The 19,384-nt window shown below is 38.5% G+C and overlaps 1 protein-coding gene across 1 annotated transcript in view; it reads right to left on the bottom strand.

The window, feature by feature from the left end:
- Positions 1-7,243: 7,243 nt before the first annotated feature.
- LOC103181181 (protein tyrosine phosphatase non-receptor type 3) overlaps positions 7,244-19,384 on the bottom strand; it is a 72,373-nt gene continuing 60,232 nt past the window's right edge. The window contains exons 25-27 of the mRNA XM_007897446.2: positions 13,803-13,954; positions 9,992-10,127; positions 7,244-7,882 (exon numbers count right to left, since the gene is read on the bottom strand). Coding sequence (XP_007895637.2) covers positions 7,793-7,882; positions 9,992-10,127; positions 13,803-13,954 — 378 coding nt within the window. The 3' untranslated portion in view covers positions 7,244-7,792. The remainder of the gene's footprint in view (positions 7,883-9,991; positions 10,128-13,802; positions 13,955-19,384) is intronic.

Consider the following 19,384-nt stretch of genomic DNA (forward strand, 5'->3'; position numbering starts at 1 on the left):
GATGGGGAGGGGGTAGTAGACAGAAGGGCAGAGGCACCTGAGCAGATCCTCTGACTTTGGTTTCGCGGAAGTCCAGCATCACCTCGCAATTGGCATTTGAGGTGAGGATGGGCGAGGCATCAAAGGGTGGGCGGAGGAGCCGGTTGGTGATAGAGAAGAGGAGCCTGGGGTTGCCTTGGCCTCCAAGATTGTCTTGGAGCAGAAGCACGATTTAGCTGAGGTGAGGGCAGAGCAGTAAGTTTTGATAAGGTCCAGCCAGATCTGCCGATGGACTGTTAAATTAGATTTGAGCCAAGTGTGTTCAGCGGCATGAGGGAGTGGAGGTGGCTGGTGTACCGGGGTGACTTCCGTGAGTAGGAAACGGTTTGGGAAGTGAGGGAACCACGCCATAGTTTCACTCTCCTCCAATCTGGGAATCCTCCATTGATCATAGTACCAGCTGTTGACTGCAGCATCTCTTTATCGTGCCACAAGGCCCATTTGGTCCACTTGTCAGAAATTAACCACTCTTCATTCATCCCATTGCTACCTTTCCTGATTGTCCCCGCCCATCCATCTCCCCTGCAATACATAAATACATCAATACCCTGTGGCTTTCTGAAACCTAGCTCCCCCTCTATGATATCTTCCAATTCACTGAGGCCACCCTAACAAAGTAACCATCTTACCATACCATCCTGCCCCCACTCTCATACCGGTGGCAGGAGATATCATTTTCATGTCTTCTTGGTCTGCTCTCTTACCTTCTCTGGATCCGTTTTTGAACACCTCAAACTATTATCTCTCACACTTACGTTAAGATTTTCATTATCTACCACCGTACCAAACCTCCTGACCTAATTCTTTTTTAATCACTTCCTACCTAACTTCCCCTCACCTTCTGTTCCAAATGCCGACTCATCTCAGGCAACCTAAACTTGCACTTCACCCATCGTTCCCATCTCCATCAACTTCTCTGTCCCATCTGTTCAACCTCTTGCACATATCAAGTCCCCAACCCACATCTAACCTGGTCATTGAGATCTCCATCTCCCAACAAAGCTACCTTGAACCATTTCTTTATCTTCCTCACTTCCCAAAGCCCCTTCCGTGCTGTTGAGGCCACCACCATTTCCTTGCACATCTGGAAAAAAATACCCACTCATTCCCTGGCAAATGCCCTTGTGGCTTTCAACCCCCTCTCTCTCTGGCGCTCCACTCAGCATCACCTAACCATTTCTATTGAGGTACTCGGTAATTTGAGTCTTCAGTTAAAATGTCTTAAAGAGTGTCACCGAATGCATATTAGTGTAGTAATTAGTATGTTGGTATATGTGGCAGTTAGCCTGTGACCATTATCCCAGAAGCCGAGATAAGGACCATTGGCCAGGTCGCTGGAACAGCTCCTTACTCTTCAAAACAATTGCTTGGTATATTTAACATTCACCTCCAGGGCACACAAGTGGGAACTGCTCATACATTCTCAACTGCAGTATGTACACATGGTTGCAAGAATATATGTATAAAAAACATGGTTCATTGAAGTAGTAAACAAAGCAATGCTTTATTTTGCCAATCAAGTGCAATCACATTTTTTGTATCATAAGAAATCAAACAAACAAAAATTCAGTGAAATAAAACCATACTAATGCAGGTTTGACAATTCCAGAATCTTTGTTATTAACATTAACTTTTAAGTAAGGCTACAAAAATAAAACAAATTTTATTTTTATTACATTCATTGAGGAAAGTTACTAAATGCCTTAATAATTTAAACATTGAAAATATCATCAATTTACCATTTAATGAGTATTGAGTCAAACCTTTACTTTTTGGAAAAAAAGCTTAACCCTGTTGATAATTACTTTGAAGATCCAGTATTTATTATGGCAGAAAACTCCTTTGCAGGAAAGAAAGTACTGTTGCGGCACAAAATCTGTACATCATCACTAAGACAAACCAAAAGGAATTAATACCATCTAGCAAATATTGAGTAGTAGATAATGTTTCTGTATACAATATCATAGAACTGAAACAGAATAATTCAGTATTTGTGCAGTAAGATGAACAAATATAGATCACAAATGTGATGATATAACCCAGTATTTTATGAGAATGTATGGTAAGCACTATTTCTATGCACACGAAAGGCACGAGCACTGTCTTGATCATTCTTACAAAAAAGCATTACAATTCTCAAATACAATTAAAAAAAAGACCTTCACAAATCAAAACAATTAATTTTTCAGTAGTTTTCTTTAATAACTGGAAATAAACATTATGTTCTCATAATGTGAATCTTAATCCCAGTGAAGATAATTGATGTCCAGAGTGAAGATCTAAATTGCTGGATTTTCAAAAGTATTTGTAAATAGCAATATCCTAGATATTCATGCCTGAACTCTTTGGAACTTGACTTGGATGGAGATTTCATGGAATCAGAATGGAGATCAGAGTTCCAGAAAGTCGGCCACAGCACATCCCATTTGCTATTTACAAATCCTTTTTAGACCTCAATAAAAAGGTTCCAAATCAGATTTCAGCACTGATAGTCTTTTACATACAAATCATATATATATATATAATAAATATACAAATGAAGAACAGATAAAAGGAGCTAAGTTGTCACTCATAAGACTTCAAATATTTTGGTATTGCTTTAATGAACACTCTAGGGGAAGCTCACAAAACAGATTTATTTATGAGCCTTACTTCGGTATCTGACAGTTGCTCGGATAAAAATAAGTTTAAAGTGACTTCTAAAATTGTTGCTTTAAATTCATAAATAGTTGTATGATTTTTCAAAACCTTCCCCGGAATACATCTTTAAAGTCCATCATAATACAAAGAATTTGTTCAACATTGTTCACTGGCTAAATTAAAATTAGGTATATCAGGGAAAACAGAACCTCATAACAAGCACAGGAATTATTGTGTAATAGTCCAAACTACCAATGTGGAAACTTTAGAAGGCGTAATCTGAAAAAATAAAGTCTATTAAAAAAAACAATATAAATACTTTAATGACAACCACTAATATAAACGCTGAGATATTTCTTTTCTATAATGTTCTACATTTGATGGTCATTTTGAATGATATGCTGCAGTACCGGAAACATAAAGGACAATGTTTATACAAAGAAAAGGCATTCAAGACTGCTTGACAAGTGGTTATTATAATAATCCTTGCAAGTGGTTATTAATTTAACAGTACACAATACATTGATATAGGTCTTTGAAACAAACAATGAGATAAGTATTCAAATGTCTAAGAGGTTTGGTCCCCAATTTGGAAAGTGAGCTCATTGCAGAATGGTTGCTTAGGTCAATTCAGACATTGCCTTTAGGAGTTGTGGTCATTTAAAAACTGATTAGAATCATAAATATATGCCATAGTTAAAATGACCAAATTAGCAAGCCAATTGGTGATTGCTATCAGATATCACTTTGCAAGAAGTGCACTATGAAAGTTAAAGAACACTACACTAATCGAACATAGAATTCTCACTGTAAAAACGATACTTTATTGCATAATTGAATAAGTCCAGTCATTTACGTGAAACAGTTTCACTTCCAGTAAGTTAAATTTTAGAGATGGAATAAAATTTGATCTTGGGAAAAGATAATAGTGCTTTGTTTCTTACACAATATGTCAAAGGTAGCTATGAACTTTTCATGCAAAATACATTTGAATCTCTAAGATTGAACTTAAATTTTTTTAATAGGTTTTATTTTCAAAAATGATATTATTGAATATAAAAATAGTATGGCAAAAATAGGAACTTTTTAAAATTTTCATTGGCAGAATACGAATTCCATATTTAAGTTAACATATAAACCCTCCACAAAATTCAAAAGTTTAAACATGGTAATTCCAGTATTTTCCTTTCTTTTTGCTACAGGGTGATGTGAAAAATTTACACAAGCCTTACAAGAAGTATTTCTTTTATAGTACACAAAGTCAAAAGAAACACTTTGCATATTGGCCCACAAGCAAAAGATTCAAACCTGTAACCTTGCATAGTGATTCCCAACAAGTTATACAAGAGAAAATACATTTATTATTTCATTTGTCTCTATTAGTTTCCTGATAAGGAGTGGAACTAGCATTTTATTAGTCTCACGAAACAAATGGAAATAACGGTGTGGATTGGCATATATTTTCAGTTCTGTCCAAACACAGTGCCAAGTAATAATATCTTCTTTCCAAACAGGAAGCAAGCAGCGTATGAAACTCAAATACAACTTTAGGCAAAAATGTGACATGTGAAGGCAGAAATAGTAATTTGACAGTTTTTAAAGAAACCTTTGATCACAGGAACCCATGGGATCAAACAGGAACATGTTTAAATGACTATTTGTGTTTCGTGAATCCAGCTACCAATGATTTACATCTAACTGATTTTCTGACTAATGTAAGTCGACCCAACAGTGGTAGCCGCACGAAGCAATAACAGGCTATGTGATAGACTCCAAGAGAGAAGTAATTGCAAACAAGGATGCCATTAATTATCTCATTCCAAAGAGTTAAAGCTGATACTAATGTAATGATTTTTCTTACCAACTATCTAAAGTGCTTCAAGACAACCTCCCAACATGAAAGGTGTTATATAAATATAAATGGTATTGTACTTAAGCTTTTAAGATTGAGACTTTATTGAATTCTAACAGCCCAGCCATTGTAGAGGGAAGAAAATCTTTTCAAAGACAAGTTGTCCAAAGGAAGCTCTGAAGGAAATTGTGTTAGTATTGTTTAAATGTTTTTTTAGCACTTGGTCTCAGTAGATTTAATAATGACGCATTCCTTACTCAGTGTCAAAAACATAAAGCTTTTGAAAATTATTTTAAGCTACTAAAGCAGTCTAACAAACCAAAAGGCTAGGGGAAATCAAGATGGAATGTTTTTGCTCAGCCAGGTGTTTTGACACATACGGAAACTCATCACCATGCTTAAGAATATCCAAACCAAGAGCTGGAAAGCTAGACTGATTCCTTTTGTAACATGAAACTCAGAAAGGGACATGATTTCTCTTACTTTATATGACACACCTATTTACTACAGTACTTGTATATGTGGAATTTTAACCACATAAAGAATGGACATTATCTCTAGTTGCTACTTGTGCAAGTACCAATACATATTTTCTCAGAGTAAAATGATGCAAGTTTGATTCTCCAAATCTGCTCACTTCCAGATCTGAGCTAGGCAGAACCCGAAGAAATGAAGGGTGGGTGTCATGGAATTTTTCCACTCAAAATCAGGCTTACTACAGAATCTTTAGAGATATGGCACTGAACAGTCTTGGAATAAACAGGGCAGTTTTGCTGCTCATAATTTTGAATCAGAATGCAAGTAATGAATTGTAAGTTTGTGAACATTAAGTTGGAAAATGTAGTACAACTCATCTTCAGTTGTATGTCATAGTACTTAACCAGAAAGTATTTATTGCTCACGTCCATGTAACCACTTCTGATTACATTGGTGCTAAATCACAAAGAAATCTGTTATGGAGATTGCACAAAAGAGATCAAATTACTAATTGTACCAAAATTCTAAATTAGGCCTCTAAAGCTTTTGGTTATCAGTTGATACAAATGTTGACATTTTTAAATTCTACCTTGTACTGTAAGGACAAAAACAGCAAAATTACATTATTTAACAATACTGTTTTATTCTTCCATTTTGGATATTATTTAGAAAACTTACAGTTTAACTATGTGTTTGAAAAACCTCAAAGATGCAATTTGAACATAGCTGAAATACTTAAATTAAACTGGTTTATTTTTACCAACAGTTTGTATGAGGATTCATGGAACGCAATTGTACCTGGCTACACGTTATAGAAAACTTTTATAAACCACAGTTCAGTAAGACAGTACAAGGCCAGAAACTTGGCTGCAACTACACTACCATATTATTAGCCAGTGGGAGGTGTGATTAAAATCTGACCAAGTTCACCTATTCCCTGAAATGGTAAGGTAGGGACTCACCTAGAAATAATGTTCAATTCAACTGTTTGGTTGAGAACTGAAACTCATCAACAATAACTAGCAGTCCATGTCACAATTTACCATCTGTTTACAAATGTAACCAGTTTTTTTCCCAATTCCCAAAACAGCAATAAGTTCAAAACTGGAATGTTCTAATCTTTGTATGTCTACTTATCACTTACAAATACAGCCACTACACTTTACAATAAATCATGTAAAGCACTTTGGGATAGATGATGTCATGATAAGGTGCTATATCGATTGGAATGATTATTATGATCTATTATTAATTTGAATCCAAGTTGAAAATCAGTAAAACTATATTGCAAGAAACTTTACTATAGATGGAATTCATTGGCAAACATTGGTTTTGTATAAATTAATTGCAGCTGCATTTTTAAAGTATTCAAAAATGTACTCTATAAAATACCTTTTACTTAGCTTGAGTTGATTGAATACATTATACTGTCATTTTTATTGAATCCAAAGCTTCATTTGGCCTCTCATTGCTTGGGTGCTGAATTTTTTGCCTTGAATTTGTAGGATGGGACATTGAAGTATTTTCTTCACCGAAATATAGAGTAAACAGCATTCCGTTTACTAGCCTAGCAAAGAATTGTCTCACGAGAAGAGCAATCTGAATGCTAGGTCAAAGCTTGTACCACTATACATATGAGGCTGTGTTTCACAAAGCAATATTTTGTATGAAATCTTAAAGGGACCAGCTTGCAGTTCAGTATTACTGCCATACTAAATTACATTTACTTAAAATATGTGGAAAATTCTTCAACTTTCTTGTTTTAGAAGATATGGAATACATAAATAAGGTTCCTTTCTAGGTAGCAGTTTGTGCACCATTATAGAATATGTTCTCTGTCAATGTCCAGAGGTGTAGAGTGCTGCCTTTTACAACACAATAGAAGTGGAAACCATTGCCCTCTATTTCAAAGCTCTTGTGATTACACTTGTAATATTGGCATGAAAATCTGTGGTGTCAATCATCGCATCATTGACCAATGATAATTTGTGGTCAACATGAATGCCCAGTTACTAAAGATTGACTAAGGGGGTAAGGGGGTGACTTCTTTCTCCCTTCCCAATTCAGCTATAGTGGTTAGTCTTAAATACTGATACAGATTAGTCCAACCACTGTGAGTTGGGTAGGTGTCAGCCCCACATTCAATCTTCATCCAGTGGGCTTGTTGCTTGGATTTATGAACAACAATAATTATATCCTAAATTAATTAACATGATAGTTCACAATTATCACCACACTGTTTTTAATCTATGACTGAGATGAAATCAAAATAATAAATAGTGCTAACTAAAGTAACTTTTTAAAATCATTAACAAAAGCATAATTCCATGACTTAACAAAATGAAAAAGAGGTAGCAGCATTAACCAGAATAGTTAACCATAATTTACACTGTAGTGTTGGCCTTTAAATAAAACCCATTGCTGTACATTGTTTGTGTGTGTGATGGTTTTAAACTCAACCTATCGTCAGTCTTTGCATTGAAAACAAAAATTTGATCCTTAGTTGTTTGTTAAAATATAGAATGACAGGGCAGACCAACAACCAGCCACATTTACAAATAATTCGGGGAAACAGACAACAAGATACTAAAGGTTACTATATCTATTTAACAAAGATATACATTTACATTTGTTACTTAAACATCAGTTTAAAGTGCCAGACTTTAGGTGTGCTCAATAAACTCTCAGGTTCTCCCACGAACTAGAGCCAGTCATGGACAGAGATGTGCATACGGTTTTCTGATTTGTTTCAATTCATGTAAACTATTCTGAATCCTCTCAGTACTAACCGGCAGCCCAACATACTTCTGAAGGTTGAATTACACCTTCCTCATATACACGTAAGATGGCTTCACATACAAATTTGTACTGACTCTAGAAGAAATGAAACATTGTTTCAAATTAATTTTCAGCAAACAATTTAAGATGTTTTAATGACATGATGTATCAAATGCATGGATTATTATTATTAAAATCTTGAACATCTGTTCTTACTGTCCAAATCTTGGTTTTAAAATACAGCACTTGAACATATTACACAATTAAAATGATCTTAGGTTAAGAGAAGAAAAAAAGAATGTTTTTAATATCTGTTTTTAAATATAACAGAGAAAACAAACCCATTACTGTATTTATGGTCTTAATTCCTGAAAGATTATTCTTTAACAAGGTGACTAAGTACAGGAACAATGCCTTCTAAGACATTTTAAATTCTGACATCAATAAATCCCCAAAGGAAGTAGAAATGTTTGTGACAGTGGTTCAAAACATGGTAGGTAGCGTGAGTACAGAAAGAGACAATTGAAGCCAGCAGTGGCTTAAATAGTAGTATATGGAATGAAAACTGTACACATAATCATAGATTACAGTTTGTGAACTGGACAAAAGTAGTTTACAATGGAGAGATGTCAAAGCAAGAGAAATTAAAAACTATTTTTTAAGATCCTATATAGAAACCTTGCAAAATAAACTGGTAAAAAAAAATTGAGTGAGCTACTAAAATAAGGGAAATTGTTCCAGTCACAAATGGAATTAATAACCAGTGATGACTGAGAGAATCAGTTTGTAATAGTTAGTATACAATGTTTAGACAATTCCGCTGTATGGTAATCAGTTTACATTTTTAAAAAAAAATTATATTGTTTATCCACCAGATGGAGATTTTAGATCTTTACTAAAATCTAAAAGTCTGAATATTTTAGTGAGATGTTGAATGAAGTTTTTGTTGAGAATAGCTATGTGAGCAAGAATGGATCATAACAGATGCAGTAGTTTGCTATATGGTAGAAGATGGGCGATGGAAGGAGTTGGCTTAGTGTGTGGTGATCCTAATATTCACCCTAGAGTGAAATATGTGGTGACCCTAATATAACAAAGCCTTTCTATTCCTTGCTTTGCAGAATAATAACTGCAGAATAACAGAAAATAATCTGACTTGCAGCTGTCAAACCTTTTTAGATAGCGGAATGTGAGTAAAGTGCAGTTCCCACAAGATAGCGTTTTCATTTATTGCTGGCAGTACATTAAGATATCCTCCATGCTCTGTAGGTGTTGGTGTGACAATTCAAATCTTTTCAGGGCACCTTTTGTATTCTGGTAAATAGCAATAATTAAGACGGACTTTACACTTTGTGGGATATTAAGTAAAATGCTTTGACACTCTTCCAATTCCCAAATTGTTGCCAATAACTTATACAGATCTAAATCCTGAGTATTGAGGATAAACTTCAAATATGTAAATATTACAAAGCAAGGAATAGAAAGGCATATTAATAATGTTTCTTACAGGACTCTTTTCAAAGAATCAATGACATCTTCAGCAGCAGCCTAAATGTGTTCAGATGATAGAGTGAAACGTGATGACCCTATTTAGTTATATGATTTATAAGTTATATCAGGATTTATGAATTCTAAACATTTCAGTTTTAATTTCATATTAGAGGAAGTAATTTATTATGGTACAACATTTTAGTATGCTAATGCATGTGGGCTATATAGTGTTATAATGCAACTGCAGAGCATGAAAAAAAAAAGAGATTCAATCTCAATTCAATCTTGAAGCAAATAGCATCAATGTATTTCAGAGAAATCATGAGGGCCACGGAATACAGAGGTATAGGTGAGGAAAATAGGAATCTTGTATGGCGGGGTCTTGTGTGGAATATAAACACTGACATGGACTTGTTGAGCTGAATGGCCAGTTTTTATGTCAAATAATTTTATGTAATTATATGTAACTCATGTACTGCTTTAGGCAGTACATGGGTTACATATAACATATATCGGATCAAGTTGCCCCTCCATTCTCTTGGTCAAGAAATGATACAAGGTATAGAGGGCCATCTTATCAAAAAAAGAGTCAAGTATATGTTTGGGGAAAGAGAATAAATTATAGCTTAGAAACATGCAGATCATGTATGTGGCTACTTAAATCTAGAATGAAAACACAGATTTATTGCTCCTTTCACTCTCATCAAAACTTACCGATGTCTGGACCATCATGGCTCGTTGATCTCTCATTGTTCTCACAATATCTAAAGGGTAGACAGGTTGGTTGTTTTCAATTAAACACGTGGCTGTCTCCATAGCAACCAATACACCAGTTCGACCAATTCCAGCACTGTAAAGAAAGAAACAGCTGAATTCAAATGAGGTACAGAATAGAGGTGAAGAATGAATAGAGTAAAAATCTTTTATGTAGCTCTTGTTACCCTGTGAACATCTTAATATTGCACAATAAAGTTTTGTAAGATTAAAGCAAATTGAAACATATAATCACCAACAGGTTTACAAATGTATTTTGAAAATGGAACTCATAATCATAAAGTTTACGTTTTTGCAGTAGCTGCAAAATAATTCTGCACATTTTTATTAAAAAATCAGAAAAATTAACAGAACATAAAGGATGAAAAAGTTATCCTTCACTAAATTAATTATCTTGTTGTGTCTTCAAATTGTATTTGAATAACCAGAATTCTGTTGCCTCTATTATCCTATGTGTCTGCATATGCAAGTACATTTGGTCTGGTGACCACAGCATTCTTGGTCTGCAGTGCATTGTAAATAATTGTAGGTATCAGCTTGGCTCACTTGGAAGCACTGTTGCTTTTGGATCAGAAGATTGTCAGTTCAACAACAACAAATTGCATTTATTTAGTGTCTGTCACTTTTGAGATGACGTCCCAAGGTGCTGGACAGTTAAGGATTTGCACCCGAGTTGGGGGTTAGAATCAAGAGGGGTGGAGGCCAAGAGGAATGGGGGTGGGAGGATTACCAAGGTACAGTCAAAGAGGAAGGTCTTGAGATGGGGCATGAAGGAGGCAAGGGAGGGGGCAAGGCTAAGGGATTGCAGGCTGGCATTCCAGAGGGTGGGGGTAGAAAGGCTGAAGACCCAACTGGACTGCCGATGGTGGAGTAGGCAGGGGACCCAGAGCAGGCTAGTTCCCACTAAGTAGTGGGAGAGGGATGGTTAGTAAGGTGTTAGTAAGTCCCAGTGGTAGGGAGAAGAAAGACCATGGAGGGCTTTGAAAGTGAAGCCAGGATAATAATAATCCTTGGATTTGATACAGCGCCTTATCATGTCTTCGAGACATCTCAAAGCGCTTCACAGAATATGCTGTAAAATGAATTGATTGTATATTTTGTGGGCAAAACCCGACACTGAGTTGCGTACAGCAGTGTCCCACAAACAGTTGTGGATTGAGTGATCAATTTATTATTTTTTTGAAGGAATTACTACCCATGGAAAAGCAAACTGCCAATCGACTAATAATTGGGTTCCTACTTACTGCTAGGTAAACAGAGGCATGTGGAATAAAGAAACTTGCCCAACGTTTCGCCCTGCCAGAAATCAAACCTAACTCTCTCGCTTGGAAGGTGAGTGCTCTAGCCACTGAGCTACAGGGCTCCACTGCAGGATAGAATGGGGATAATCGCTCATGGAGCTTGGTATGAAAGAGGAACATGAGCTGCAAAATGCTGAATAATCTGCAGCTTGTGGAGGGAACATTTGGCATGTCCGGCGATCAGAGAGTTAGTATCTGATGAAAGCATGGACGAGGTTCTCGGCGGCCTGAGGGGAGTGGTTGTGGCGGAGGCAGGAAACATTGCGCAGTTGGGAGAAGGCAACAACAACAAATTACATTTGTATAGTGCCTTTCATGTTGAGAGGACATCCCAAGGCGCTGGACAGTCAACGATTTGCACCCGAGCTGGGAGTTGGGATAAGGAGGGGTGGTTCAAATGTTTAAAAGTTTGGAGATTTTAAATTGCATAAGTTTGAAAATTAAGTTTTCATAGACACTTTCTTGGTTAAAAACTGAAATAAACAATAAAACTCATGCAACAAAAGTCTTTCCTCAGCATATCAGATATGTACAGATTACTACTCATAAATCCTTGGGTGCTGGTGGCTAATATGTAGCAACAAGCTGGTACAGTAGCATTATTAAACCATTAGCATAAAACATATTCACAGCAGCTCATTAAAATTGGGAAAACTTAGTTTGCAAAGGCAATTTTGTTCATTCAATGTAAGTGATCAAATTATTTATCATGAACTGAAATTTTTTAAAATAATTGAACATTGAGGTTCCAACAAACTGGAAAGAACAAACCTAATTCTCATATAAGAGAAAAGTGACAGCCAAATTAGCCATTACAGACCCATTGGCCAGACAATAATAATTGGAAAACTAATGGAATCAATCATAGGCAAAAAGGAACAGAACCTGTATGAAAATAACTGAACTGCATCTAATGATGGCTTCTGAAAGGTTAGATGGTGATTGAGCAAACACTTTAAGGAAGGGATATTTAAAATTGACAGTGGTAAGTCACATAGTATCTAAATTTCCAATAGGCCTTTGGCAAAGTACTGTCAAAGAGATTAATTTATAAAGCTAATGTTAGTAGGTATCAAATATAATACATACATATGGTTTAGTAACTGATGAAAGAAAAGCAAGCAGAATGTAGTCATACAACAACTTGCATTTATTTAGTGGTCTCAAATCACTACCTAAGTACAGTGGTGTACATCAAATAGAGAAATAAGGAATGTAAAGGCTCAGCCACTGATATTAGACCAAATGGAGTAGTGGTCACAGAATAGGCTAAAATTGGATGAGCAGAGGATATGGGTGGGAATACCAAGTTGAAAAAGATTGAGTAGGTATATAAGAGTGAGGCCATGGAGAGATTGGAACGGGGTAAGGATCTTAAACTGAATCCTCTGTGGTATTGGGAACCAATGGAGGTAATAGGTGTGTAGGAGAAAACTCAGGGTGCAGAGTTGTAGATCAGCTGAAATGTTTGGAGAATGGAACAAGGGAGGCCAGCAAAGAGAACATTGAGACATTATATCCTTGAGGTAATGAAAGCAGGGATTAGGAATGCAGCAGCAGGAATGAATCTTGGCAATGAACTGGGTATGGGAATTGGAAAAAAAAGTTCTTCAAATAAATGACAGGGGATTTTAAGTGAGAACCACTTAAAATGGCTTCAGTCTTGTGAATAAAGGCATTTACTTGTGGCTGACGTGGCAGTGAGAAAGTAGTTAGTACTGTTTTAGCAAAACACATTGAAAGTTTCAATAATAGACATTAGAAGGTTAAAAGGGACATCTATTTGTGATGATCAATTATATAACCCAGCTTGATTGGTTTCCAAGCAAATCTCCTTAGCTAAATTGGCATAATTTTGAAGGTCAATATCAATAGTTTGTGATATCATTAGCTGATCTAAAACATATTTGACTATCTTTCAATATTCCTATTAACAAGTCAAGTATTCCTATGGGCAGTGACAAAGATCAATATTCAGTACATAAGTATTTTACTTTAGTCTGTCAGAGTAATTTACCTTGAGCGAATAATTTGACAAAAGCACTAATTGTTGGAAACTGTTGACAAGATAATTCTTCTGCCCATATTTGGAATAGCTAATTGAATCAGTGAGCTTTTATACACAAGATTGAATGTACCAAATGCTCATAAAATCTATGCAATTATGAACCTGCATTAAATTTAACATTTACCTAACACAGCCTTACCTCAGTCACCATTAATATAATAGTAATATTAATATGGTACAAAAAGCTTTTGATAGACACACTGGAATATTGAAAAGTTAATAGGAAACTGTTACTAATTGCAGCATAGGTCCTCATTTGATATCAGAAGTTAATACTATACCACTGAGGTAACAGAGGGAGAGTCAAGTATGTTGGGAATTACCTCAGCATTTTTTCTCCACTGTGCATAATCTTCTTTTGCACTGAACATAAAACAATTACCTGCAATGAACAATAACTGGCTCATTCTCCCTTTTGATTCTTTTCTGTCGCACACGAGTCACAAAGTCAAAGAAATCTGTTGAGTCGTCAGGAACACCATGGTCAGGCCATGTTACGTATTGAAGATGACAAACATCACGCTCCTCTCCTGTCTGCAGCAATAAAAAAAAGTAGATTATCTTAAAAATATAACCTTTCAGTGCCTTCTAAATTCATAAATATTTTACTTATGGGTGCACTAAACAAAAAAGGCTGTGAGTCGAAAGCCAGAAGTCAAATGGTATGGGCTTGGCTTTAGGAATTTCACCACTCAGAATGGTGTTGCAAGGGGAGGGGGAAGGGAAAACACAGAAAGTGAGATGAGTCCATCTCCCATGGAGATGTGATAAATATTGAACGTACCACTGAATTGGCTGTGCTTCCATGCTAAATTGGCACTTCTCTGGAACTCCATCCCAGAATCCCTCCAACTCCCTCCCTCAAGGTCTGTCTCAAGATCCATCTCTTCGACCGTGCTTTTGGTTATCTTTCCTCTCCCCAGCCCCCCTCAGCTCCCAGCCCCCCTCAGCTCCCAGCCCCCCTCAGCTCCCGGCCCCCCTCAGCTCCCAGCCCCCCCTCAGCTCCCGGCCCCCCTCAGCTCCCGGCCCCCCTCAGCTCCCAGCCCCCTCAGCTCCCGCCCCCCTCAGCTCCCCCCCCTCAGCTCCCGCCCCCCTCAGCTCCCAGCCCCCCCTCAGCTCCCCAGCCCCCCCTCAGCTCCCCAGCCCCCCCTCAGCTCCCAGGCCCCCTCAGCTCCCAGGCCCCCTCAGCTCCCAGGCCCCCTCAGCTCCCCCCCCAGCTCCCCCCTCAGCTCCCAGGCCCCCTCAGCTCCCAGGCCCCCTCAGCTCCCAGGCCCCAGCCAGTACTGTAAAGTGCTTTGCACATCCTCCCAAAGTGAAAACCTCTTTATAAATGCAAAATGTCAAGAATTCCCAGATCAACTTGACTCCATTATGCTGAGACAGTCAAGATAACTGCAGCATTTAAAATGAATGACAATCTGTAAAACTGGTTGTAGGGATTTTAACTATTGCTTGGAATTGTAGCTTTTGGACTATATTGCTCAACTCGCTAATACCAGCAGAAGTACAATCTGACACACAACAACTTGCATTTATAAAGTGCCCTTACACGAGAAGCATCTCGGAGTGTTTAAATAACATACAAAGTTATTGCACCCAAAAATATACAGTCAATTCACTTTACAGTCTATTCTGTGAAGCGCTTTGAGACGTCTAGAAGACGTGAAAAGCGCTATATCAAATGCAAGGATTATTATTATTAGATATTGAGCAAATAATTAAGGTCATAAAGCAGCAATTCTAGTTTTAACACTTTTAACACTTGGAGAAGGAAAAGGCAGTGGGCTGGGGGGAGATAGAGACTCTTTATAATACATTAATGAGCCAGACAAACTCCAGAATGATTATAGTTATAGATATTGGATGAATGGTTTCTTTGGAGCTGAGCTGGCTTAAAGGTGACATACTTGCTAATGAATGTCAGAATTGAGCCAACCCTCTGTGGCAGTCTCAGCAGTCTGATTCCTAGTCAAACAGGTCTGCAGTACTCCAAGGCACCGCTGATGACACACCAGCCAGCGTATCAGGACAGGAACTGGAGGGGCAGGCAGTCACGGGAACAGGGATTCTTCCCATTTGGTTCCTGTTAACCGTGCAAGCCAATGTCCTATCAGATAGGGTGCTCCCAGCTCGATAAGTGGTGACCTGATTACCAAAAAGTTGGTCATTTTTATTCTGGGAAGCCAGCAGGCTTTATGTGCGTATTTGCTGTGAATGGACCTGGAATCCAAGTTCATGAACATGCATTGGTACATCCAGCGCCTGGAATCCACCTTGATTGGCTTGCAGAAAGGTAAGCAGCTGCTACTTAAGCTCCTTACCTCCAACTGGTGGAATCATTGCTCAATGGGAAGGGATATGTGTCCGAGCTGCGGACAGGAAGATGGTTGCAATGCTCTTGTGCTTTTCATGCTGAGCTGTGTTGCCCACAAGAAAGCTTGGAAGGAGTTGCTGCTACCTACTATCCACCCGGTGATGTCAAATGACCAGCTAGTGACTGTTCTGCTGGTGCGGTGGGGGGTAAACAGGGTCTCCTTGGAGCTGAACTGGTTCCCAGGTGACATGTTCGGCAACAAATAATAATAATCCTTGCATTTGACATAGCGCTTTTCACGTCGGGAGGTCGTCCCAAAGCGCTTCACAGAACACACTGTAAACAACAACAACAACAAGATTCCATTTATAAAGCGCCTTTCACGTCAGGAGGACGTCCCAAGGCGCTGCACAGTTGGGTCATGACCCGAGCAGGGGGGAAATGGTCAGGGTGAGGGGAGGGAAGGGAGGGAGCGAGGAGCGGGGAAATGGTCAGGGTGAGGGGAGGGAAGGGAGGGAGCGAGGAGGGGGAAGAGAGTCGAGAGGGGAGCTGAAGGCACGGTCAAAGAGAAAGGTCTTGAGACCGGCCTTGAAGGAGGAAAGGGAGGAAGCGGCGAAGGCACTGGGGGATGGAGTTCCTGTATTTGTGGGTGAACGCAGCAGCCAATTGCGCACAGCAATGTCTCACAAACAGTCGTAGATTGGAAATGACCAATTTATTATTGTTTTTGGTTTTGGAGGGATTATTATTAGGCGTGTGGAGTAAGGAAACTTGCCCGGAATTGAACTCAGGTCTCTCGCTTGCAAAGCGAGTGCTCTAACCACTAAGCTACAGGACTCCACAATGTCAGAATCGACCCCACCGTCTCAGTCGGCCAATTCCTGAGCCAGGTGAGTCCAGTTTTCCAGAGCAATGCTGAACGCTGATGACAGCATAGCCAGCTTGGCTAGTTGGCAGGGCTTGGAAAGGCAGACCAGTCACTGAGGGAAGGTACGCTTCCCACTCAGCACCTGTTAACCCTGCAAGCCATAACCCTAACGGGTGGAGTGGTCCTAGCTGGACAAGTAGCTAACCAGACAGTGCTATCAATAGCAAGCTATGTGGTTTTAGCTGCTTAGACCCCAATACACAATCTGGGGTCACCAAGCCTGGACTCTTGCCAACCTGCGTCTTAGACTTTCCAAATTAAGTAAGCAGGATGCGTCCTTCCAGGGAAAGAGTGCTCACCCCATTCCAACAATCTATCTCTGGAATTTCCATTCAGAGGTGGGATGCATGGAATTCTCATGCATCCCCCCAAAAATTGTAGAAGCACTGATCAGCAATTATACTTCATTATCATGCCCGCAGATTGGGCTGTTATAGAGGCCACCCCACCCCAACCATTACCATCTTATAACAGAGCTCTACTGTATGTAATAACAATGCCGATTTTACAGTGACTAATCCAGCCTCCACATTTTGCATGTTGTCGCCAAATGTTTGATGAGACTGATGTTCTATCATAGAAAAACAAAATGCGTTTTGCCAATAGCATATAAGAAAGTGATCATCTTAATGCAAGAAGGGTTACTTGCAGTGCTGAAGTTGTAAATGGTTAATTAGAAAGGATACCAGATAATTATTGCATAGTTTAAGTTTAATCCCTATTACTGGAAAATATTTTATAAATTCTCCTTCACTGAAATGGTTTAGCTCAATACCACAGGTGTATTTTATACATCTGCAGAGATCTAAGTACGAACAAGCTTTTTACGGCTCACTGCTCTCATTTTGTATTGGATAATCAAAATCTAATTAGAACTGAACTTTTTGTGATTCAAAATATGATCCCATTTGTGCAATCCTCAGCCTTGGGGATTCCATGTGCTAAAAAAAAAAACAATGGTTTCTCATCTTCTTAATACTCTGAAATTCAGCACTAGATTATTGTGATACCATTAAATTATTGAAATCATTATTCCTGATCCATTAAGTAAAACATAAAAATGTTGCAATGTGAACACAATATAAAGACAATAATAAAGAGTGAAGACAGAAAATGCAAGATACTTTGTATTGGAAGTAATATTAGGAGGCTCACGTAGAACTATGAATGGGATAGAATTTGCCAAGGGAAAGGGGCAGGGAGATATTAAAAGTTGCTGGTTAACTTGCCCACACTATTTCCAAGTAGATGAGATAAGTGTAAACAAGACAAGCAGGAGAATCAGCTACATTTCCACATTCTGCCGGATATGACACATAAAGAAACTCATCACCATGCTTAAGAGTATCCAAACTAGACTTCTACTTGGAACTATAATCCTACTATTTGAAACAAGAAAGGAGTTTCTTAGTATCCTGGCCACTAACATTGAGATTTTTTTTAAAGAGGTCAAATTCCACTTACGCATGGAAATGGAATGCGGAACTGCCTGGAGAGACGCACCCTGCTTACTTAATTATTGAGAATATTAGGGGCAGGTTGGCAAGACCCAAGGCTTGGAGACCCCAGAGTGTGTTGCTGGAATTTAACTAGGTAAAAGTTGCATAGTTTGCTATTGAGAACACTCCCTGGGAAGCTTCCCATTGCTTGTTCAACTGGAAACTCTATTAGTATTTTGCCTTGTGGGAGGTAAACAGGAGCCGAGTGGGAAAAAATCCCTGCGCCCAGTGACTGATCTGCCTATCCAAGCCTTGCCAATGAACCACGCTGACCAGTTTATTGGCAAAATGTCAATTTCTGTCATCAGCTGTACACTAGAGTACTTCAGACCTGCTTGGATCAGGAACCAGATTACTGAGTCTGCTACAGTGAGTTGACCCTATTCTGATATACCGTGGCCAAGCACATCATTTTGGAGCCAACTACATACAAGGAGACCCCACTTAGTCTTTGCTTCCCTCCCACAACGTTGTATTTATGGGTGAATAGGATAATCACTAGTTGGTCATTTGACATTTGACCCCTCACTTGATGAGCACATCTCAGCATTAAATGCATGAGAACATTGCCTACATTCTCTTTCCCAAATCTCGGACACATCAAAATTCAACCCCCAAATGTCATGCTAAGATGCGCTATTAGGCTGCATTTGAAGGACTAAATACAGTTCTGGTAATTGCACCATAGGGGGACTGCCAAGACCACAGATCCAGAAGAGAGGAGGATATGCAAACACAAGATAGAAACAGAATGTGAGAAATAGCATTAGGGATCATTGATAATCCAAGGCTCTGCAGCTATGAAAAGGCACCTCTCCAGTGTACTCACTCTCTTAAATGCATCCAGCATCGTGGTCTCAAGGCACATTTTCTGGTAATCTGTTCTTCGTGTTAATTAATCCCTTTCTAAATAAATATTTCCTGCTGTCTATCCTGAAATTGCTTTTCATAGTCCCAAACCTGTGCCCTCTTATTTCGCTGTTTTGTTGTATATAATAATAATAATCTTGCATTTGATATAGCGCTTTTCACATCGGGAGGATGTCCCAAAAGCGCTTCACAGAATATACTGTAAAGTGAATTGACTGTATATTTGTGGGCGAACGCGGCAGCCAATTGCGCACAGCAATGTCTCACAAACAGTCGTAGATTGAAAATGACCAATTTATTATTGTTTTGGGTTTTTTGGAAGGATTATTATTAGGCTCTGTGTGGAGTAAGGA

Source organism: Callorhinchus milii, unplaced genomic scaffold (genome assembly GCF_018977255.1).
Source record: "Callorhinchus milii isolate IMCB2004 unplaced genomic scaffold, IMCB_Cmil_1.0 Scaffold2, whole genome shotgun sequence".
In the NCBI taxonomy this organism is placed as follows: domain Eukaryota; kingdom Metazoa; phylum Chordata; class Chondrichthyes; order Chimaeriformes; family Callorhinchidae; genus Callorhinchus; species Callorhinchus milii.